Source organism: Chiloscyllium plagiosum, chromosome 25 (genome assembly GCF_004010195.1).
Source record: "Chiloscyllium plagiosum isolate BGI_BamShark_2017 chromosome 25, ASM401019v2, whole genome shotgun sequence".
Lineage (NCBI taxonomy): Eukaryota > Metazoa > Chordata > Chondrichthyes > Orectolobiformes > Hemiscylliidae > Chiloscyllium > Chiloscyllium plagiosum.
In genome coordinates this window covers 32,266,571-32,288,730 of record NC_057734.1, presented here as the reverse complement: position 1 = coordinate 32,288,730, position 22,160 = coordinate 32,266,571, and the positions used below count along the sequence as shown (strand labels likewise).

At 37.8% G+C, this 22,160-nt stretch overlaps 1 protein-coding gene across 4 annotated transcripts in view; it reads left to right on the top strand.

Annotated features, from left to right (window-relative positions):
- The window catches only part of rbm19 (RNA binding motif protein 19), a 243,640-nt gene that overhangs the window by 26,890 nt on the left and 194,590 nt on the right, over positions 1–22,160 (top strand). For all 4 annotated transcript variants that reach the window (XM_043715848.1, XM_043715850.1, XM_043715849.1 and 1 more), the window contains 8 exons: positions 1,779–1,850; positions 2,003–2,206; positions 5,534–5,664; positions 11,294–11,415; positions 12,526–12,622; positions 15,020–15,130; positions 17,305–17,505; positions 19,714–19,813. In XM_043715848.1, coding sequence (XP_043571783.1) covers positions 1,779–1,850; positions 2,003–2,206; positions 5,534–5,664; positions 11,294–11,415; positions 12,526–12,622; positions 15,020–15,130; positions 17,305–17,505; positions 19,714–19,813 — 1,038 coding nt within the window. The remainder of the gene's footprint in view (positions 1–1,778; positions 1,851–2,002; positions 2,207–5,533; positions 5,665–11,293; positions 11,416–12,525; positions 12,623–15,019; positions 15,131–17,304; positions 17,506–19,713; positions 19,814–22,160) is intronic.

The window sequence follows — 22,160 nt, the reverse complement described above, 5'->3', positions numbered from 1 at the left end:
TTTCCACCAACTGCATCAGCTGTGCACCAGGTCAATTGTTGCTTGTCACAAAAATCCCTTCACAAAAAGTGTACTGAGAGAGAAGTGAAGTAGTAAAGCTTCTGAAGGCATATTAGTGGCATTGGGATATTTTGTCGCAAATACTAGCGCATATTTGTAAATGTTTCATTACATCATCACCTGTCTGACTGTAATTGTAAGTGCACCTATACCAATCTAGCCACACAAGCTGCCTGTCATTGGTGTTGTACCATCTCATAGACCTGTCTAAGAGCTATTCTTTCCTCAGTATTCAGTGTAGCATAATATCTTTTCATTTTTCAGTGTTGGATTGTGTATGCTAGAAAGCCTTCAAATGTTTGAATTATTTTTTGTCATTCGTGGGCTGTGGGGATCACTGGCTAGGTCAGTATTTATTGACCTTCCCTAATTGCCCAGCAGGCATTTAAGAGTCAACTATATTGTGTGGGTCTTGACCAAGTAAGGATGGCAGTTTCCTTTCTTAAAGGACATTAATAAACCAGATGGGTTTTCCTTGACAGTCAACAATGGTTCCATTTTCACCAATAGACTTTTAGTTCCAGATTAAAAAAAATGAATTCAAATACCACTATCCGCATGGCAGAATTCAAATCTAGCTCCCTTGATCTCTGGGTTAATAGCCTCGTGGTACTTTCACTAGACTATCATTTCCTCTAAACTTTTATTGAACAACTGTAAAAAGATAAAGCAAACAAAACTGCATTTACTTCTGAGAGCTGCTTGTCTTATAAACAGCAGCAAATGTAATATCAAAGATGTCATTGCACCTGCCTCATTTCTATTGAAACCAGATTAAATTATATTTGTCCAGCTTATTGCGCTTGAGCCTAAGTACTCTGTTATGCTGAAATTGATAATCCTCCTTCACAATATCTTAATCTTCCTTCTGAGAAGACTGCTACTGCCCCAGCTCTTCAGCCTTTGTCACATCCCCTTTGTGCTAGCTTCAGTTGTGCAGAGCATAGCATACTAAATTATATCGCACATTGTCTGAAGTGTACCCAGAGCTGCTGTCTCTCTGTGTTTCTCTCCCCCCTCCTTTCCCACTCCTGCAATCCGTCCAGATCAATCCAAACATAGGACCCTCATATTCAGGAGACTGACCATTTGCACCCGCCTCTGATACATGAGTTAATTGCCTGTTGATGTGCCAACATGGCCGAGCAGCAGTTACAATGAAATGTATTGGAATGCTCTAAAGTGCCGCATTTCAGTGGAGCACTGTGTTTTAAGTTGGTTGGAGATGTGCCATGATGATGTGGTGCGGCTCATGCATTTCCGATGCTAACGTCTCCAGACAGGGTGTGCAGGTTTCATTGCGCATAGAGCTTACCCTGAGAAATTAGCGACTGCTATCCAAGATAGAGGCCTATAGGATCATTTGGTAAGCTGGTGTTGTCAGGAACAGGTACTTGACTTGCATTGGGAATTGTCATCATCTAGTTTTTCCCTGCCACATGCGGAATGGGAAATTGGATGTCAGTTCAGCAAGATATAAATGCATGCAAATAGGCCTCTTTTTGCACACTATTGAGTTTCTTAATTCACCTTTCAAACCTTGGGTCTAAATTGGATTATTTTGAAACCTTGAGCTACATTAGAAATACTGTATAATTTAAAGCTGTCAATTCAACATTAATATATTCTTCAATTGTTAATATTGAAGGTTGTACCTTCCTCATGATTGTCATTTAATTGTAAATTTGGTTTTATCTAATTGTGGGTTTATTTTGCAGGCTTTGTATTTGTTGATTTTGAGTCAGAAGGTGATCTTGAAAAGGCATTGCAAAGAAACAAAGACTACATGGGTAAGAAGTTTTACTTTTTGTCAAGTGTTGCCATTTACTGTGTAGTCCTTCCTTAAATAAGAGAGGGATAACTACTCAATTGGAATACCTGAAATAGAATGTGATAACTTTCTAAAATTTAACTTCAAAAGTATTTTCTGCTTTGGTTAAAGGTGGAAGATATATTGAACTTTTTAGGCAGAACAATGCTCAAACAACTAAACCAGATAGAAAAAATGTTGACCCAAAATGGCTAAAAAGGGAAAAGAAAGAAGACGAGGAGGAAGAGGATATCTCTGACTCAGGAAGATTGTTTGTTCGAAACTTATCTTATACGTCGACAGAAGAAGACTTAGAAAAAGTATTTTCTAAATATGGTAATTAGCTCATTTTTTTCTAATGTGTTGTGATCAATTGCCTTTCTTGGAAAAAGTGAATTTTGTGTCCCCATTTTTACAAAATGACTATTTATGTAATGTCAGACAGGTTTGACACTGATCTTAGAAAGGTGCAGGTAGGTCCTTTGGTTCACTGAGCCTCTTCTGTCATGGTGATAGCTATGACAACTTGAACTTTTAAATATCAATTGCCTTCCATTTCTTTTTATCTCCCGATATTCTTACTTTCTAAGTGAGAATCTATCTTTCTTGCATTTGATTTTGCCTGTTGTCATTCTCATTCCCAATTGCGTAGCAAAGAAAACATTAATTTTCAGCCTGTTCTTTTAGAAGAAAATGTGTTCCTTATCAACTGAATTTCCTCGTACTGAATTTTAAGGTCTCAATCAGATTCTTAAAGTAATATAATTGCATGCCTAATTTTGAAGATGGAATTACAGTTGCATAGTTCATAATTAATTCTAACAGTCCTTCCCAAGATTATGGCAAACTGAAGCTTTCTGGACACCTGAGTCTGATGAGTGCCAGCAAGTCATCGCAAATCTTTGCAAGTCATTATCATGGACAATTTTTTTGTTTAATTTTTTCTGCTATTTGAATGTTTCAGCAATGTCTTGTTCTACTTTAGCAACCTTGTTCTTAAATTAATTTAGATTAAAAAAAACTTAAGTCAAAACAGTTTTAATTCTGCTGTCACCCTTAAGTGTTTGCAAGTAGTAGTAATGCAAGGAACATGTTGGTGTTAACTGATCAAACTTTAGGAAATTAGCATTCTTACAGTTGACCTGCTGAGTGAAAACCAAAAGCTTCAACAGTATATGTCTCTTTTAAGCAATAGTAATTGTACTTTAAAGTGAGGAAGTGCTAAATATAGACTGTGTTTGTACTCTTGTTTCAAAATTGTATTGTGGCACAGTTTTCCAGCTCTGCCTCCTTCATGAAGGAAGCATCAACGTTCTAAGGAAAAAGGCAGGACTGTACAACTCGAGTTTGAAATTAACAAAGACTTGTAATTCGCTGACTCATCCACTATTTTGCTCACTCCTGAGTTAAGGAGTGATAATATACTGAAATATAGAGGTACTAAGTCCTAAGTATTGTGTGAATAGTTAGCAATGCAACCTGGAAGTTAATAAATACTTTACTTTATTTATTAACTTTTGTGGGCGGCAGGGTGGCACAGTGGTTAGCACTGTTGCCTCACAGCGCCAGAGACCCGGGTTCAATTCCCGACTCAGGCGACTGACTGTGTGGAGTTTGCACGTTCTCCCCGTGTCTGCGTGGGTTTCCTCCGGGTGCTCCGGTTTCCTCCCACAGTCCAAAGATGTGCAGGGTCAGGTGAATTGGCCATGCTAAATTGCCTGTAGTGTTAGGTAAGGGGTAAATGTAGGGGTATGGGTGGGTTACGCTTCGGCGGGTCGGTGTGGACTTGTTGGGCCGAAGGGCCTGTTTCCACATTGTAATGTAATCTAATCTAATCTTTATAACAAACATCTGAGATGGTTAAATATTTAGCAACAGTAATCAGAGGGAAAAAAAGGCACTTGACAAGGTTTGAGTTAATTAAGGAGAACAAATGCAAACTTATAAAACACAGATTGTGCTTGACTGATTTGATTTTTTTTTGACCTAGCAACAGAAAACATTTGATAAGGTATCACATATAAGTCTCGTTAATAAAACTGAAGTTTGTGAAATTGGATGGTCAGTGTCCATTTGGAGAAAAGAATTGGGCAGAAAGACTGCTTGACATTAATAAGACTTGCATCATTCATCAATAACAATGATCCATGTGCAGAAGACAGCAAGTATATTTTTCAGAGTTAAGAATGATTGTAAGGTTCCCCAAGTTTCAGTGCTAGGACCAATGCTTTCTTTTTGGTATAAATACTTTTATAGTGAAATTCAGATGAAAGTTTCAACATTTGTGAAATAAACTTGGAGTTGTTGTACACAGTGATGGTGATATTGTCTGCGACAGAACATAGCAGAATGGGCAAATAAGTGGCAAATAATGTAATGCAGTGGAATTTAATGCAACAATGTGAGAGGTCATGCATTTTGGCAGAAGGGATAGGAAGAGGAAATAGTGGCTTATAGGTATGTAAAGTCACTGTAATCTTACCAGACCAAATGGCTGTTCTATCATGTGAGAGTGATGAGTGATGGTGGTTTAATCTGAGGGTATCCATACATTGGAGAAGGGAGAGGTTGAGAAGGAGTGTTCTAACAGCTGGTGCAGGAATTAAACCCGTGCTGTTGTGATGTCACATAAGCGCATATGGGCAAAGGCACTTGGGGTTCATATGCATTAGCCCTTGAAGGAAACAGGATATATTGAGACATCAATTAACAACGTGCATCGGAATTGAAGACTTCATAAATTCAGGTATTTGAATATAAAAGCAGGAAATCATGTTGAATGCTTCACGGTGATCTGGTTAGACCACTAATTGCAACATTTTTGATCCCAGCATTTTATGAATTATGTGATAGTTCTTGATAGATTAGAGGATATTTACCAGAATGGTTTCGGGGTGAGAGATTTTTGCCGCAATGACAAACTGAGGCTGCGGTTTTTCATCTTGGAAAAAGAAGACAGGGAGATTTTTTAGAGGTGCACAGAATTATGACTGGTTTTGATAAAGTAGACAAAGAAAGCTATTTCCAATAGCTTATGGTACAAGGATAATGGAACAAAGAATTAGGGTATTGGAAAAAAAAGGGTTGCAAGGAAGAATGTTATTAATGGTGAGCAGTGATGCCTTTACACACATGAGGATAGTGGCGGTAGAAACACTGATTTCAAATAGAAGTTGAATAAGCTTTTACATGAATTACATTTGTTGGGTTCTGGGTGTAGGAGTTGCAGGAATGTGACTGACTGGATTGTTGTGCAGATGTCATGGACTCTAAAAGCCTGCAAGGCCTCCTCTTGTACTATAACAACATCACAACTTCAAAGAAACCAAAACTGGTAGAAGTTTGAAGTAAAGGTTAAAGTGCAAAAAGTGCACGTTGCCAAAATAAATTGAAAGTGAAACCTTTATAATTGACTGCAATTCTGATGGAAATGTTTGTGGAAACTTAGATTTTTCATAAATGCCAGCAACTCTAGCTATTGTCTAAAGTTGGTAAGTGTACTTCATAATATGTAAACAATTTTTTAAACATTGCAGTGAATGTACTTGGTTTAAAATTGATTTACAAAAGTCAGAAGAATTAAATCAGTTTGTATTAGAAACGATTGTCATTTATTTTATTTATATTAATTTGGAACAATGCATTTATTTTTAATTCTAACAGGACCATTAGCGGAGATTCATTTTCCTATAGACAGCCTAACCAAGAAACCAAAAGGCTTTGCATTCATCACGTACATGATGCCTGAACATGCTGTGAAGGCCTTTGCTGAATTAGATGGGGAAGTATTTCAGGTAAGGTTTGGTAATTCTACATAAAATTCCTGATTCAAATACAATTACGTTTGAATTTCAAAATCAATAATGTGCTTATAACTTATACTATGAGGTATACCTTTCACAGGCTTTGTGGTGACAGATTTAGAATTTGAGAGATTTTTGGGATGTGAGCGATGTCTGTAGAACTCTAGTTAGAAAGTTGTACCTTTGCTTTTAGCCATCACTGAGTTATGTAAGCCATTACTTCTGAGGGGAGTCAAGATGTTACATTATAGTAAAGGTAAGTCATGTATGCAAAGTATTGTATCAGTTCTCTTATTAATTACTTACAGTTTTCCAGTTTTAATTTGGAGCTTTAAACAGTATAATGCTGGAAGAGTCCTTTGGCCCACCAGGTCAATGACAAATTTCTCGAGCTAGTGTTTTGGCTTCATTTTATAAATAAATGGAAGTCATTGCCAGTATTTTTTTTTATAAACCACATCAATCTAGCTTATTCCATGTTGTTATGACCTTGGGGAGGAGGCTAATTAATGTAAAAACCAAGGTCACTTGGGGAAATAAATAAAACGTTCCAGAAAAAAAAGTTCAGAAAAAAGTAGTCCAAGAGATCGCCTTGATCCTGATGTTGTTGAATTCCCTTTCAACCTAATTTAACAGTCCATAGGGCTGGTGTTGTATTCTTTGACCACCTTGAGGCCCACTTTTACAGACCAGACACAAGTTTTATAATATCTTGCCCTCGGTTTTCCCCCCAGCTCCAAACCTATTCAATATGTCAAGCAAATAATGTTTGTGAGCCTTTCAACTCCCACTCTCTCAACTGCACTTAAGTATTAATACTTTAAGGCTCCTTTGTAGCTCCTCTCAGCTGCTCTGCAATACGCTTTCGCAAATATTCCCATTTCTTCAGCTCCAGGACAGCTTCTAAGTTCTAACACTAATTCTTAACTGCCTACTAATTTCTAGAACCTTTCTGAGTTTGTTCTAACAGCATGAAGCCATCCAATTGTTCTTGACTCCTTACAGAGTCCTTGAACGCAGAACCTATGTGCTTCAGTTGCCTTTCCAGCAGTATAGATAACTGTTGCACTCAGGGAATGTAAATTTAATGGAATCTAGTTAAAATCGAATCAGTATCTCTCTTTCTCCCATACTTAATGACCTTCACCCCAGCCTGTTTTCTTTGAACTCCTGTTCAGTAACCTCAAAACTGTCCTGAGTGATCTGTTGAAAATGATGCAATGTGCCTTATCCCATCTCTGGGCAGTCTTGAATGTTGCTGACAATGACTCTTGTAACTGATTGTGCTCTAAATGCTACATTTCACACAGTACTGGCTTGTTCAGTACAAAACAAATGTATATCACCAGAGGGTTTCGTCACAATATGCTCATGCTATGAATTTAGAACTGCTGTGAATTTTCTTCAGTACCACAAATTCTCCAGAACCTCATCCCTATAGCAATACTTGACATCTAAGTGAAATAATGACTTCCAGAGGAAGTGGTAGATGTAAGTTTAGTTACAACATTTAAGAGACATTGACATGGATGAGTTGGACCAAAGTGACTGTTTCCATGCAGTATGATTCTATGACTACAGCACTAATACTTTGAATTGTATAAGGTTTTTATTCCAAAGTTGTCGATTTGTAACACTTTATAGAGGAGGAGATGGAAATTTTCTTTCTAAGTGAAGCATCAATTTCTAGCTTGTATATTCAGTTTTCTAAAGGTGGTAGATTTTTTTCTCATAATGCATGTCTGTGTGCACAGAAAGTAATTTTGCAAACATGCAGAGTGGAATCTTATAGGGGCCTGTCTTGACATCAAAATCAATTTGCTGCGTTTTATGCTTCCGTTCCAGGCAGTGAGGCAAGGTTCGTGGTTAGCAGTGGCATGTTGATTATTAAGGTGGATTATTGTTTGATAACAACCTTATGGACTACAGATTTTGCCTCATTAACATGCGGATTTCTATTATATCACTTGCTAGAAGCAAATTGGACACACGATTCTTGACATAAAAGTCCCAGTGGCGACTTTGGCTCACTGCTTCCTCCATGTTGAACTCCAGCCACTACTATATTGAGGTGCAATATGGGCACCAGCCTCATGCATCCCACATTCACTGACATTGGCATCTTGTAGGCTGCATTTGCTGACACCTAGGAGCATAGTGACTATACATAGTCACGGCAAAATCTCTGAAACAGGTTATCATTCTTCATTTCAATTTAACAACCCTTTTTTAAAAAAGTATATACTTGAAGAGAAAAATGTTTTAAATAGAAATCATTTTTAAAACATGAACTGAGCATATGCAGTTGGAATTTGTCATTGGATGGTTGGTGTCAGCAGGCACCTTCTAGCCTCTAAGAACCTCTGGCACAGCTGTGCTGTACTTTACGCTTCTGCACTTCAGTGCTTACTTCAGGATGCAATGGCAACAACCTTGTAATACAACATCAAGGACAATTTGGACAAGGGTGCTCAGAGGCGTGCAAGCAACCCATGTACTGGGCCGGGCTTAGACTCCAGGTGAACAGCTGGATCCTAATGTTCATTCACTTTGTATCTGCCTATGTGCTTAGAGCATCCTTCCTTTTTTTTTTGCACTCTGCCCCTTAGCCAGAGGTGCCACGTTCACAGTACTGCTGTATTTCTGTCCCTATTTACAGGGACACAAGACCAGGAGGCTTGTTGTGGTTGTGAGCAGTCAACAGTCAAGGGAGGTAGTCTTCGCTCAGCTGGGCCCAGCACAGTAAACTAAGGATAACTGCCAATGTAGTTCAATGACGTGGTTAGTAAACCACTTCAGACGAGCAGAATCTGGATCCTCTCCTCATGAGGATGGGCATCCCACCACGTCTTGACTTTAGCTGATGGCTGTTTTCCTCCTTGTGAGGCAGATATTATGGGGGATGCAAGTAGGTGGCACAGTTGGTATTTTTGTTGCAGTGGGGGAGCTCTCCTCAACAAGTGAGTAGGCAGCGCAGATGTAACTTGGGGTTAGTGGTGTTGGGGATTGGGGTATGTGACAGCAAATGAGGGAAGATGTTGCATGCAATAGTGCGAGTGGTGGAGCATAAGCCTTGGGTGTAGTTGCAGAGATAGTGAATGTAAGATATCAGAGAGAAATGGCACTTAGACTAGCAGAGTGTAATTAACTTTCTTCCTACTTTACTATTTGTACCTCCAGACAACTGAGACTGTACAGACCCAGTGGCAATCTCAGACCAGGCTGGCAGGGCCTGTAATGCTGCTGGGGGAAGAGAATGTCCACCAGGACCTCCAAGTGCCTATTTGCAAAGCAGGATGTCAAATTTCCTTTCATTTCTGAACCCAGGGCAAATATCAGCAACTGTGCTGGGCAACTGCAGTCTAACAGTGCTTATCTGGGTGTCCAGTGACCTTTTAAAGGTGGCAACCTCACTGGAATGCTCTTCATTTTGGGATATCGTGGTAGTCATGGAGTTCTTCCAGATACGAAAAGTGGTAGATTAGGGCTTGAATCGAATGAATAATAGGCCATGAGAGTGGGATAGGTAGTTAATGAAGGAAGAAAATCCACTAGGCCTTTGGGAGTGAAACCTTCCATAAAACTTGAAGAAATTGTTTTTTTTTTGGCATTAAGATTCAGTTCGCAGTTATTCATATGCAAAAACACACAAATCAATTTTGAACGGGTTGTGCTGCACATTTTTGCACATTCTTTCTTGATCCTGAACTTAAGGACAAGTAGCACAACAATTTTAAAAGTAAAGCTTTGAAGAAAATGATTCAAAGTAGAGTATCAGTACTGTTGTCTCTGCTATAACGCAATAGTTCTGTTCTTGTGTGATCTTGCGTTATCAGAAAGTTGCGCAGTAGCCGCGCTGTTTAAACTAATTGGGTAGGAAGTGTATTATAGTCAATATGGGTATGGAAAGTTTGTGTTCTACACATAACTATCTAAATTTTTCAACTGTGTCAAAGCCAATTCGTATTGAAGAAACATGCGTTAGAGCAGAACTGACTATTTGAAAGGACTGCATGTAAGTGTGCAACTCATCAAAATCACCAGATGGTGGCAGTCACTAACTAATCTGTCTTGTTGAACCTTCAAGAATTGTTGCTGAACTCTTTATCTTACCTTGCCATTAGATTTTAAAATGCTCAAATGCTGGAAATTTTAAAATTAAAATTTAAGTTCTAAAAACAAATAGTGATTGTTAACTTTCAAAATTACTAAAGATGTGCTAATGTTTGTTTCTGACTTGAAGATAAGCTCTTAAGTCTTCTGTTTCCTCTGTTCACATTTCATTTACTTTTGATGAGGTCACCGTGTTTGTGTTTTTTCACTCTACTATTCACCTTTCACTCCACACCTTCCCCTACCCCCAACCACATATTTGAAGTTAAAGCATGACAAATCCCTTACCCGAAGTCCAGAAAATGTTAGTTTGCTTGAAAAAAGTACTGTGGATTTTAACCAGTTGGGAAATTAAGCCTTCAGGATAAAACACACTTGAGCTGCCTTCAGCTTGTGCAGCTAGGACCACTGTGTAAGTATTGACTAGAGTTGAGTGCAAAAAGTGTTTCTATACAAAGTGATGAGTTTATCTGCACATCTCCATTCCAAATATGCTTGAGTATTCATTATTACACATATCACAAAAATGTCTGCCTCAGTGGGTTAATTTGGTTGAGCGTGTTTCTTTTTCCCCTCTCTACCCCAGCGAAGGTCGACAGTGAATTATTAGAAGACTGTTGAACATGGCTTTCAGCCTTCCTGACCACAGGACTTGCATCATATCAGATTCCTGTTGAAGGGCTTTTGCCCAAAACGTCGATTCTCCTCCTCAGATGCTGCCTGACCTGCTGTGCTTTTCTAGCACCACGCTCTCAACTTTAATCTCCAGCATCTGCAGCACTCATTTATGCCTGTGTGCCATACCATGCCTATTGTGACCACTCATGATGTAAATTGAAGTCAGTAGAAGATGAGTTAAATAAACAGCCTAGTTTGGTGCACATTTTATTTGGTAAATGCAATATTCACTAAACAATTTTCATTCATGGAAATCTACTAAAGAGGATGGAGCAGTTGGATTGTTACTTCAGCTTGATCTTGACTGATTCATAATCAATTAATTTTTTTCCGATAATCTTCATTTCAGTAAACCATATTGAATAATTAAGGCAAAGTTGTTATTTCAGGAGACAAAGAATTCTCAAATTGTTCCTTTTATTTCTGCTATTAATGTTCAAGGATTGGAGATTGTTCAAAAAGTTATTTGCATGCTTTAAATTGATATACACAGAATCCTAACTTGTAAACATTTGTGATGTTGACTCACTAATACTCAATGGTAAAGTTAAATGCAAATATGAAAAATCAGCAAGGGGATGTTCATTTCAATGTATTGTACCTAGTTAAAGTTATTCATAGGTTTTTAATTGCTTCACTGTGCTGTGCAACCTTTGTGCATTTTAAAAACCTTTAACCAATAAACAAGTTGGACATAGTTACTTAATGCATAAACATGAAACTTAATTTCTAAGATAAATTATTTTTCATGCTGCATGTGAGTGTGCAGGAACAGTTTGAAATTGTCAAAAAGAGTGGATAAATGCACAGTTACCTTTTACCTATACAGGGCAGGATGATGCACATTTTACCATCTACAGTAAAAAAGGAGAAGGCTGAAGACAGTGAAACATCAGGCCTCTCTACTTACAAGAGAAATAAAGCAGCGAAAGACAAGGCCAGCAGTAGCAGGTTGGAATACAATGCATGGAATGCACAGATTAATGTGATGACAGTCAATTAATGAATACATTTTGTCATTGGTTTTAAAACCTTTGCATCTGAAATACTTCTATGTAGAGGGTTTTCCTTCATGGGTGTTTGCTTTCAATTGAGCAACCAAGTGTTGTAATATGTAACTTTTAATTTAGACTTCATGAAATGCCTAGATCCTGATATTTGCATGTGACATTTTTTTAAAGACTAAATATTTGAAATGTAACATAACCAGACTAAATGCCATTGTAAACATGAGTCTGCATATATTGATTTCAATGGGCTAGCACCAAAATGTTATTTGACAATCTTAGCCTTAGACTCACCTCCTAAATAGTGGAAATCAGTCCTGTTTGGAAGTTAAATAGTCAGCTGAATCAAAATTGACTTTTCTACCTACATTCAAGAAGTTGGCCACCATTCCTCTAAGCCTGCTGACATATACAGGCCAGCCCCATCATCCTCCACTTGCTTGAGGGTGTTTCCCCTCAGCACTCAGAATTGACAAATGTATCTCAGCCATTGAACTGAAATTGTGGAATCCTATCTCTCTCTCTCAAAGCAGAAAATGTAAAGTCAGAACATTCTATCTCAAACATAGACAACGATAAAAAAATGATAGGGTTTGATGTAGGAAACCTGTATCAATGAAATTTTGTTTTAAAAATTGATCTTTAGCCCCATTAAACAAGTAGGATATCAATCAGGTTTAATTGGAAGCATACTAGCTTTTGGAGCGCCGCTCCTTTATTCTTAAGGAGCAGTGCTCCGAAAGCTAGTGTACTTCCAATTAAACCTGTTGGACTATAACCTGGTGTTGTGTACACCCCAGTCCAACACCGGCAACTCCAAATCAGGAAATCCGTATAATCAACTCAGCTCATTTTCTCTCCAATGAACTGAGAGCAATGCTTGCCCACTGAACAAGCATATATGGAATGCATCGTTCTGAGTGGAGCTGTTCACACTTATATCTGAGCTGAAGTAGAAGCATGCACACCCTCCATTTTTGGGGAGAAGCAGGATCCTTAAGCAGTGAAGTTAATCCATTTCGATGTAGAATATGACTATCCTTGTATTTTTCAGCTCACATAATTGGAATACTTTATTTATGGGAACGAATGCTGTTGCTGATACAATAGCAGCAAAATATAATGCTACAAAAAGCCAAGTTCTAGATCACGTAAGTTTTTTTTATTTGGATTGCACAAATAGTTTTATCCAAAATATTTATGCTATATGTATTATGATAAACCAATGAAAGCCTTGTCTTGAGGTAAAATTTGTGAGAGCCCACCTCTCGCAGCAAAATAACTACAACTAGGAACTTCCACTTCTTAAAGCACTGTGCATGATTTACAGGTGAAAAATCTACATTTATCTGGTTTGAATCCATATCCCTTAATGTTACTTGCTAGCAAAACTGTCAGTCTCAAATTAAAAATTATGAATTTTGCTTGGACATTTTTTGGGAATGAGGTTTATGCTTCTGTTGCTTTATCTGTGATGTTTATCCTCCCTTCTCTCCTGAATGGCTCTGATTTGAAGGTTATGTCTTCTTGTCCGAGATATCCACAGTGCAGAAATTATTTCTCTTTATCTAACTTTTCTGTTCTTTCCAAAATCCTAAGACCCTCAACAAAATCTGCTCAACCTTTCATATTCCAGGTATCACAACCCTAATTGATATGATCTCTCCTTTGCAACTTAACTTTGGAGATCTGGTAACATTTTGGTGAATCTGAGCAGCATTCTTCCCACAGCTCCCCTCAGATGTGATAGCCAAGAAATGCACCGTCTCCAGATGTGCTCTAACATGAGCTTTGAACAGTTATAATGTATTTTCCTCCCTTTTTATATTCTCATCCTTTTATTTCTTAAAGATTAGTGTTTTGTATTGGCTATAATGTAATCTAAAATTTCTTTGGAGCTGTTATATTTGTAACTTCTCACCATTTTAAAAACAACTTGTATATATTTCTTTTGGTCCAAAATGGATGATTTTTGTACTTCTGTTTTGAAATTCATCTGCCCCATATTTACTCATTCAGTTAACATGTTAATATCTCTTTGTATTTCTATGCTTCTGTCCACACTGCTTATTGTGCTGCCAATGTTTGTGTCAGTGGCAAAATTGGATATTGGCTTTCTCATGTGTCATTAATGAATATAGTGTAAGGCCCCAGCAAAGGTCCTTGTGGGTCATCACTGGTGACTTCCTTGCCGCTTCTACCTTTTTTTTTAAAATGCCTTTAGGTTGTTCATTCACACGATTTGGAAATTGCTGGTAATGCAGCAGTGGCTATCTGTTCCCTTTGCACTTGATGATGTGGTGAGTCATTGTTTTGAACTGCTGTAGTTTATGTGGTGATGGTGCTCCTATGATGGTATGATGTGGGGACACCAATATGTTCAGTGATGATGAACAAATAGTGGCATATTTCCCAGACTGAATGAGATCTGACTTAAAAGAGGAATTTTGAATATGGGAATGCTGATACCTCCTTATCTCCCTGTTTTACTACCTAAACAATCATCTGACCAGATTAATAATTTGGCTTCCACTCCAGCTATTTTAATTTTAGCTGACTGTCTGAATTTTATTAATTGCCTTCTGAAGTCCACGTAAACTACATCCATAATCATTTCCTTGTTTGCTATTTCAAGTGCTTCCTCAAAAATATTGTTTAGGTTCTAAGACATGACCTATCCTTCACAAATCTATTTTGTTTCTCTAACCAGTTTAAATTTTTCTAAATGTTTAATCACAAATTGTAGATTCCAACAGCTTTTCGCCAACAGCTAATAAACTAAAAGGTTCGTCCCTCATCTCATAATAGTCAATAAATCTGAAAAGACAATAGGTCATAAGTAGATCTGCAGCTAAATTCAACTGAAGTATTTTTTGTTATATTTTAGGTTTGACTTAATTGCTGAATTTATCACCATTCTCCATTTTTTTTCCTCACAACTGTCCAGCTTCCTTATTCTTGACAGATGATCTCATACATATTTTTAGGAGTGTTTTGGTCCTGTTTGTTATAGGGTCTCCTGAACTCTGGGCCATGAGTCCAGAATTATCTGGCCTGGCGCACAATGCTGCGACCAACAAGTTATCTAGCTGCAAAGATTCACCAGCTATATTCTGATACAAAATATAAAATCTCTTTGGGATCAGTCCCTCTCTCTGTCTTGCTTTATGTCTTGCATAAATGGGTGCAAATTCAGTCATGGTATATTGGAAACTGAAAATTTATTTTTTTTTTGCATAAAAACTTGCCATCTGGTGTTCTTATGTGATGTCATTCGCAGGAGAGGATTTGTGATGTTATTGCTTAATAAAACTGAAATAATAATCGACACTGGGTCATTCAAAATTTTGATTGCCAGCAAATGCAATACAAGTTGATGCAGGATTAAGTAGCGTTTTTCAATCTAAACTTGAGAGTGAATTAAAATCTGTATTTCAATCACTTCATAGTATTGGTGTCTTCTTCTGAGGAAGTGGTTTTCAAAAATGTGCAGAACACTTTCACAGATATAAACTCAACTAGTTGATATTTGCTTTGATGTTTTAAAGGAAGGAAAAGGCAGTGTTGCAGTCCGCATGGCCCTGGGTGAGACAGAGATAGTACAAGAGACCAGGCAGTTCTTGATAGATAATGGAGTTAGGTTGGACTCTTTCAGTCAGGTAAGACAATCCAAATAAATACAGCTGACACTTCAGATGAGTGTTAATAACTTTGTTGATTAATGCATTATCAGAAACATTAATGTATTTTTTGCACTGTTGCTGAAGCGTGAAGCATGTGGTAATTAATCTTTTGTCCAGTAGCTTGAACATGTTTTCCATCAAACATAGTCTCAGAAAAAGAGCACAAGAAATTCCAATCAGTACTTCAGTTCAATATTTAACAGTATCCTTTTTGTGGAAAAGGAGCATTGACTGACAATACGTATTAAAAATCCAGAGAATGTGTAAATACTTCTGACAATTTATTGTTTTTTTTTGCTTATTTCTGATATTCAAAATTAATATAAAATAATTAATTGAGCTTTTTTCTCTGCGGTTGTTCTCTCTAATGTGAGATCAAACTTTACTCCTGGAAAATAAGTGTTAGTAAAGAAAAGCACAATGTAATTTTGGATTATTCCTAACGTAATTTTGGGGAGGCACAGTGGCACAGTGATTAGCAGTGCTGCCTCTCAAGGCCAGGGACCTGAGCTCGATTCCAACCTTGGGTGACTGTCTGTCTGTGTGGAGTTTGCACATTCTCCCTGTGTCTGCGTGGGTTTCCTCCGGGTACTTCGGTTTCCTCCACAATCCAAAGATGTGCAAGTCAGGTAAATTGGCCATACTAAATTGCTCATAGTGTTAGGTGCACTAGTCAGGGGTAAATATGGGGAATGGTTCTGGATAGGTTACTCTTTGGAGGGTCGATATGGACTTTTTGGGGCCGAAGGGCCTGTTTCCATGCTGTAGGGCATCTAATCTAATCTAATCATAGGGAGTCCTGATAGAAATTCACACCGTTTTTTTATAATTAGCAATATTGAATACAAAAGTGAATAGGTAGGTTTGTCACTTAGTAGTCCAGATATTGAATGCTGCTGAAAATGGAGACATGTTGCTGAAGATTTTCATCCTGTATTTGTGAGCACAAACTCAAGAGTGCCAAGTTTCAACCAATCACAACAGAACATACTGCAGGAGAAAAAGGTGCTAATTGGTTGGTTAGCTCTGATTGGCAAGAACATTGTATTGGTGAACAATAGGCTCAAAAGAGACAATCCTTTGAATATATTCCTTCATGGCAAACAGGTCCCTGTGCATGAATTTGTCACTTTTAACATGTGTTAATGAGCCACATTATGAGTTTGGCTGATCATCAGTTGATTGTTAATGTAACTATTAATGTGCTCTGAATACTTGGTTCACCAAGTGCTACTCAATCGTGGAATCACATCTGACAACAAATATTTTTTGTGTTTTACAACTGTAGGGATTCTATAATTCTATGGACTAGCTGACCTTGTATGGACCTTGTACTCTGCCTATTACATGTTTTTATATGATTCATTTAGCCAATAGTTGTAATGTATGCTGTGTATCTGGCATGGTACCATCATTGAACTATGTGAAAAGCTGAACATCATCTTAGACTGATCACAGCATCCTGTCAGTGGAAAATATCACTCAAGTCACTGTGCATAGTGGCAGCATGGAATAGCTTGCTTAACTTGTTTTTTACGTTATTAAAATATTTTGTTCTAACAGCATATTTTGGGGTAGACAAGGCACTTTATTGGAATAAGAGTTGGAACTTTGGTGTATGTGCTAAGTTCCACGACCTGCAGTGAACAGTATTCTGATTAGGATTGCTGCTGGCCTACAGCATAGCTTCAACGTGCTTTATCTTTGTTCCACACTTGCAGGATGAACAAATGTCTTGGGTCCAATTTAAAAGATCGCTGATAAGGCCAATCTTCTAGCACAGGAAGGATTATGTAAATCCCAATGTACATACTGATTTGTGTAGGTAGACAGATCTCTTAACTAGCACGTCAAGGAAAGAGAGCATGTTAGATTGTGCCATCTCAAAGGCAAATTTATCATGGGATGGAGCACATTAAGATTTGTAGGGAATAATGGGTGAAAGGCAGGCACTCTAATAGGTCAAAGACCACTAGTTACTATAAGGAAAGAGTGGGAAAATTGTGATTGGATAATGCTTCAAAAGCACTTGCAAAAACATTAGTTGATTGACTGACATCTGAATATATAATTTTGCATGCAATTGTGCTAATACAGGTAATATTTTATAATTTTTTAATGATATTTGTATTATTATTTCAAACGTGTAGGGTGTTGGGAAGAGAAGTAAAACAGTTATCCTTGTAAAGAATATTCCTGTTGGAACACAAGCGGAAGAATTGGAGAAAGTATTTAAGAAGTATGGAGATCTTGCACGTGTTTTACTTCCACCAGCTGGCGTAACTGCCATTGTGGAATTCCTAGAACCTACAGAGGCAAAACAGGCGTTTACAAAGCTTGCATATTCCAAGGTATATAATTGCAATTACTACATATCCAAATTAATTCTTGTGATTAATTTACTGATGCAAAGCAAAATGCTTAACATCTTGGGCACTGTTTTTGAGTCAAGTAATCAGTAATGACAATATGGGCGGCACGGTGGCACAGTGGTTAGCACTGCTGCCTCACAGCGCCGGAGACCTGGGTTCAATTCCCGCCTCAGGCAACTGACTGTGTGGAGTTTGCACGTTCTCCCTGTGTCTGCGTGGGTTTCCTCCGGGTGCTCTGGTTTCCTCCCACAGTCCAAAGATGTGCAGGTCAGGTGATTTGGCCATGCTAAATTGCCCGTAGTGTTAGGTAAGGGGTAAATGTAGGGGTATGGGTGGGTTACGCTTCGGCGGGTTGGTGTGGACTTGTTGGGCCCAAGGGCCTGTTTCCACACTGTAATGTAATCTAATCTAATATTATAGAAGTGAACCCTTATGCAATAGCAGATCAATGTTTCAGCTTTTTACTTTGAGGAATGAACAAATCACTGGCCGGTGGTCAGAATGCAGAGTAATGTACAAAATTCTGGTCACCATATGTTGGACTTCTCTTCCATAGATGTGACGGGAAGGTGCAGATAATCGGATGGCTTGGTACTGCTGTGATCTATCCACTTCTTGTCACCTCAATTAATTTCCGGGTGAGAATGTCCATGGACAATGATCCCGTCCACCAACAATTAAGTCCTTTGTGATCAATTACCAAATTCTTAAGAGCCTCAATCCACTATTGCCTAAATACCTGTGTTCCCAGCAATCAAGAAAGATTGCTACTTTCCTGTCTCTGAAATCAAAGCTGGTTTAAAGAGAGAGGGTCCCATATTTGTCTCAAACTGGGACCAATTTGGGGGATGAATGGCACTGAAAGCCGCCTTGCCCTTGCCACTATCCCATGATTAAACCACCCGCCCACAGAAAAAGCACACATTTCTTGCCCTGGTCACCTTTTATGGCTGTATAACCTAGTCTTGGCAATGATCTCCAGATCCAATTGGTTGGCAGCAATTGAGTGATGACACATCTGGTAGGTCATGAAGCCCACTGATGAAATCATACGTGGCTATTGGAGCTTGATCTGGTGAATTTCTCAGTCATGGAGTTGGGGGAAGAGGGCATGAAACACGTACCCTCCTCCTTACCGAAGAGAGCACAAAATCATCACCCATATTTCAGAAAGGACATAGAAAAACTGAACAAGATACAAAAAGATTTACTAAGAATGGTGACAGTAAAATTACAGCTACTGCATAATTATGAATAAAATAGGAATTTTACAAAGTGAGAAACTTAGAAGTACAGAAGAGCAAGATACTGCAGATCTGCTGCAAATATGAAAAGTGAACAAAAAAATTGCAGCATCTTTGGAGCAAGAAACATTCACTAAAACATTCCATTTGCTTCTTACTGGTAAAGTGAAGGTTCTAAAATTGTAATTGGTTTGAATGGGGCAGATGTCAAGAAAATGTTCCTACTTATTGGAAAATCCAAAATTATAGGCCAAACATCACTTAATTGTTACTGAGAAATCTGAAAGGCAAAAGAGAAGAATTATTTTTTTGCTGTGTGTGGTTTGTTTTGTAACTACAGGAAATGGTTGAGCCAAATGGTTTAGATACTTTCTAAATGAAAATGGATAAGTGCATGACAGAAAAGGAAATGGGAAAACATGAATGACTAAGATGAGGCAGATGGAATTGCAGGAGACTTGTGGGGAGTATAAGCATGACACAGATTAGTTTGCCTGAACAGCTCTTTTCTATTCTGCCAATTTTATCTAATTCTATTCTTTGGAGTTTGATGAATTGTTATTCAAAACCAGCATTGCAGATTGTTTATATAGAATTTTAAGTTTTGCAGATTAAGGGCTGCAGTTTGCAATGACCATGTGTGAGCCATTCATAGTTGCAATTATACTCGATAGCTGAAAAATTATTAGATTGTTTACATAATTTAAAGAACACTTACGATTTCCATTTGAGGAAAGTGTGTAAAGCATTTAAGACTGTTTTCCACACTTCAAAGAAATGCCAGAGTTGGTCTCAAATAAAAGGTTTTATTTAGTTTACCAAAATAATGCTGCAAAAATAGAGAATTAGAAAATCATAGCTGTATTGGGGTGCCAGAATTATGCAGGCTTTATCCATTACTACCAGACTGAAATATTTCCATATCCTTGTTTTTAACATGTAGTTTCAGCATGTACCACTTTACCTTGAGTGGGCTCCAATGGATGTGTTCTGTTCCTCAACCCCAGAGATAAAAAAACCTGAAGAGAAACAAAGTAATACAGGTAAATAAAAACATTAGTTTTATTAAAATTATGTATGTTCATGTATAAAATTAGTCAATTGGTAAATGTTCAGAGCTCAGCAGAGATGTGCTATGTGTTCTCACTATCTCGCCCTCTCTCTTTTTCTGCCCTTTCCCATCGTGGGTGCCCATCCTCTGGCACAGTGGCTCAGTGGTTAGCACTGCTATTTTACAGTGCCAGGGACCCAGATTCAATTCCAACATTGGATGACTGATTGTGTGGAGTTTGCATGTTCTCCCTGTGGCTGTGCAGGTTATTGTCGGGTGCTCCTACAGTGCAAAGATGTGCAGTTTAGGTAGATTAGCCATGTGAAATTGCCCCATAGTGTCTAGGAATGTGAATGTTAGGTGGATTAATCATGGTAAATGCGGGGTTAGGGGATGAAGAGGTGCTGGGTCTGGGTTGGATGATCTTCGGAGTGTTGGTGCAGAAATGATGGCCTCTATCCACACTGTAGGAGTTGGATGATGATCCACTGTTTTGACTTTTCAATGACTTGAAAAGCATACCAAACCCTAAATATCATTTTAAGTCTTCCAAAAGTATGCTTCAGTTTTGTTTTAATGGGTTCTCAATGATAATGATTGACAACATTTTAAATGTTACATTTGAGATAGATTAACATGCAACCTTTCAGTTCAGAGTTTGATTAAAGAAATGTACATGTTGAATTCACTTCATCAATGAAAACTAAAAATAACTTACCCAGCATATGCAGTACAGAGCTGTATGTTGATTGTAAGTGTAAAATATTCAAGATATTTTCTATAGATGACTTCATTCTTCCAAGAGTAATTTAATAGCAGCCACTGGTAATTTAAAAGAAAGCAATTAGCTATGAAATCCTTAGAATGAGTAAACATTGTAACCATGACAATAACTTGCCTATAACTGTCTTAAAGAACTTTTCAATTTATTTCAACAATCCAGAGACAAATTTGTATGACATTGTGAAATCACAATCAGACTAAGCTTGGTGTTCACACTCTGCAACTTGTCTATCAGAATCACAACAAATTTGCAACCAGCTAGTTTGCCACTCCGTGCATATGCTTTGTTTTAGTGCTGACGAGCTTGAGCTTCTTTTTCTCACTATGTATATCCAACACGTGCTGACTTACTTTCACATGGCTATGAAGATCTGTCTAATTTTACAGGTCAAAATTTCCCATGTCAGACTTTTGGGTTGAGAATAGTTCTGATTTTCTCCTCCCCATGGGAAATGTGTCATGTCTGGCAGCCACAGGCAACAATCTGACTGCACTTCTCCAATTCTGACCCTTTCTATACTTCTGAATTTCAGTGCTGTATCATTAGTTGCCATGCTGTCATCTGTCTAGGCTGTAAACTTTAGGTTCCCTTCCTAAATCTCTGACTCACAACCTCCCTTTTTCCCTTTAAGACTGTCCTTTGATGTTTTGGCTGATATGGCTCAGGGTGAAATCTCATGATAAACTGCCTTTGAAATGCCATGGAACATTTCACAATATTGAAAGTTCTATATAAATACTAGTCATTGTTGAAATTTGGTTCCTAATAGTTTGGGAAGGTGTCAGTATACTTTGTTGAATTTATGTTCTTTCGTGATTCAATACTCTTGACTACCTGTTAGTCCTGATGTAGCCAAAAAATATATTTGTCAAAAAGTTGTATTCTGCAGGATGTTGTCCAATATTTTATTTATTCAGTCATAAGGAAGATCATTGTATCTTGCTTGTGACTTATGAATGAATTATGCAGTCTGCTTCCCAATAGAATAAGTTTAGGAAATGCATTGTCTGTCTTAGAATTACAAATCCTGTTTATCACATTAATTTTCAGGTTTTGAATTTTACACTTTGTCACTTGGGAGTGTTATGAGCCATTGATTAATATTGTTAATCAATTGATTAAATACTGGCATAATGCAAACATTTTGAACAATTTGCCTACGAAATAAATGATGTATCATGTTATTTGGGCAAATGTGATTTCTTACTTAAAAGTCAGCACAAATCTATAAACATGGCAATCTGTGTTTAACTAATGATGTAGTGGAGAATGGTAATGCAGTTGAGATGGTGTACTTGGACTTTCAAAAGCCATTGTTTAAAGTTGTAGCTCATGAAATGAAAGGGGCACTGACAGTGTGGATCTGAAATTGGGCTGAAAAACAGGAATGGTGGACCCTGTTCTGCATGTTTCTATTACAGTCAGTCTCAGAAGATCTGGTAAAAATGCATAGGAGCATTGTGTTATAGAAATTTACAACTGCACTGGCAATCCAGTGATCATTGCCACTGTACACAACATCTTGGCTGATATAAACCATAGTTTTGGCTCATTG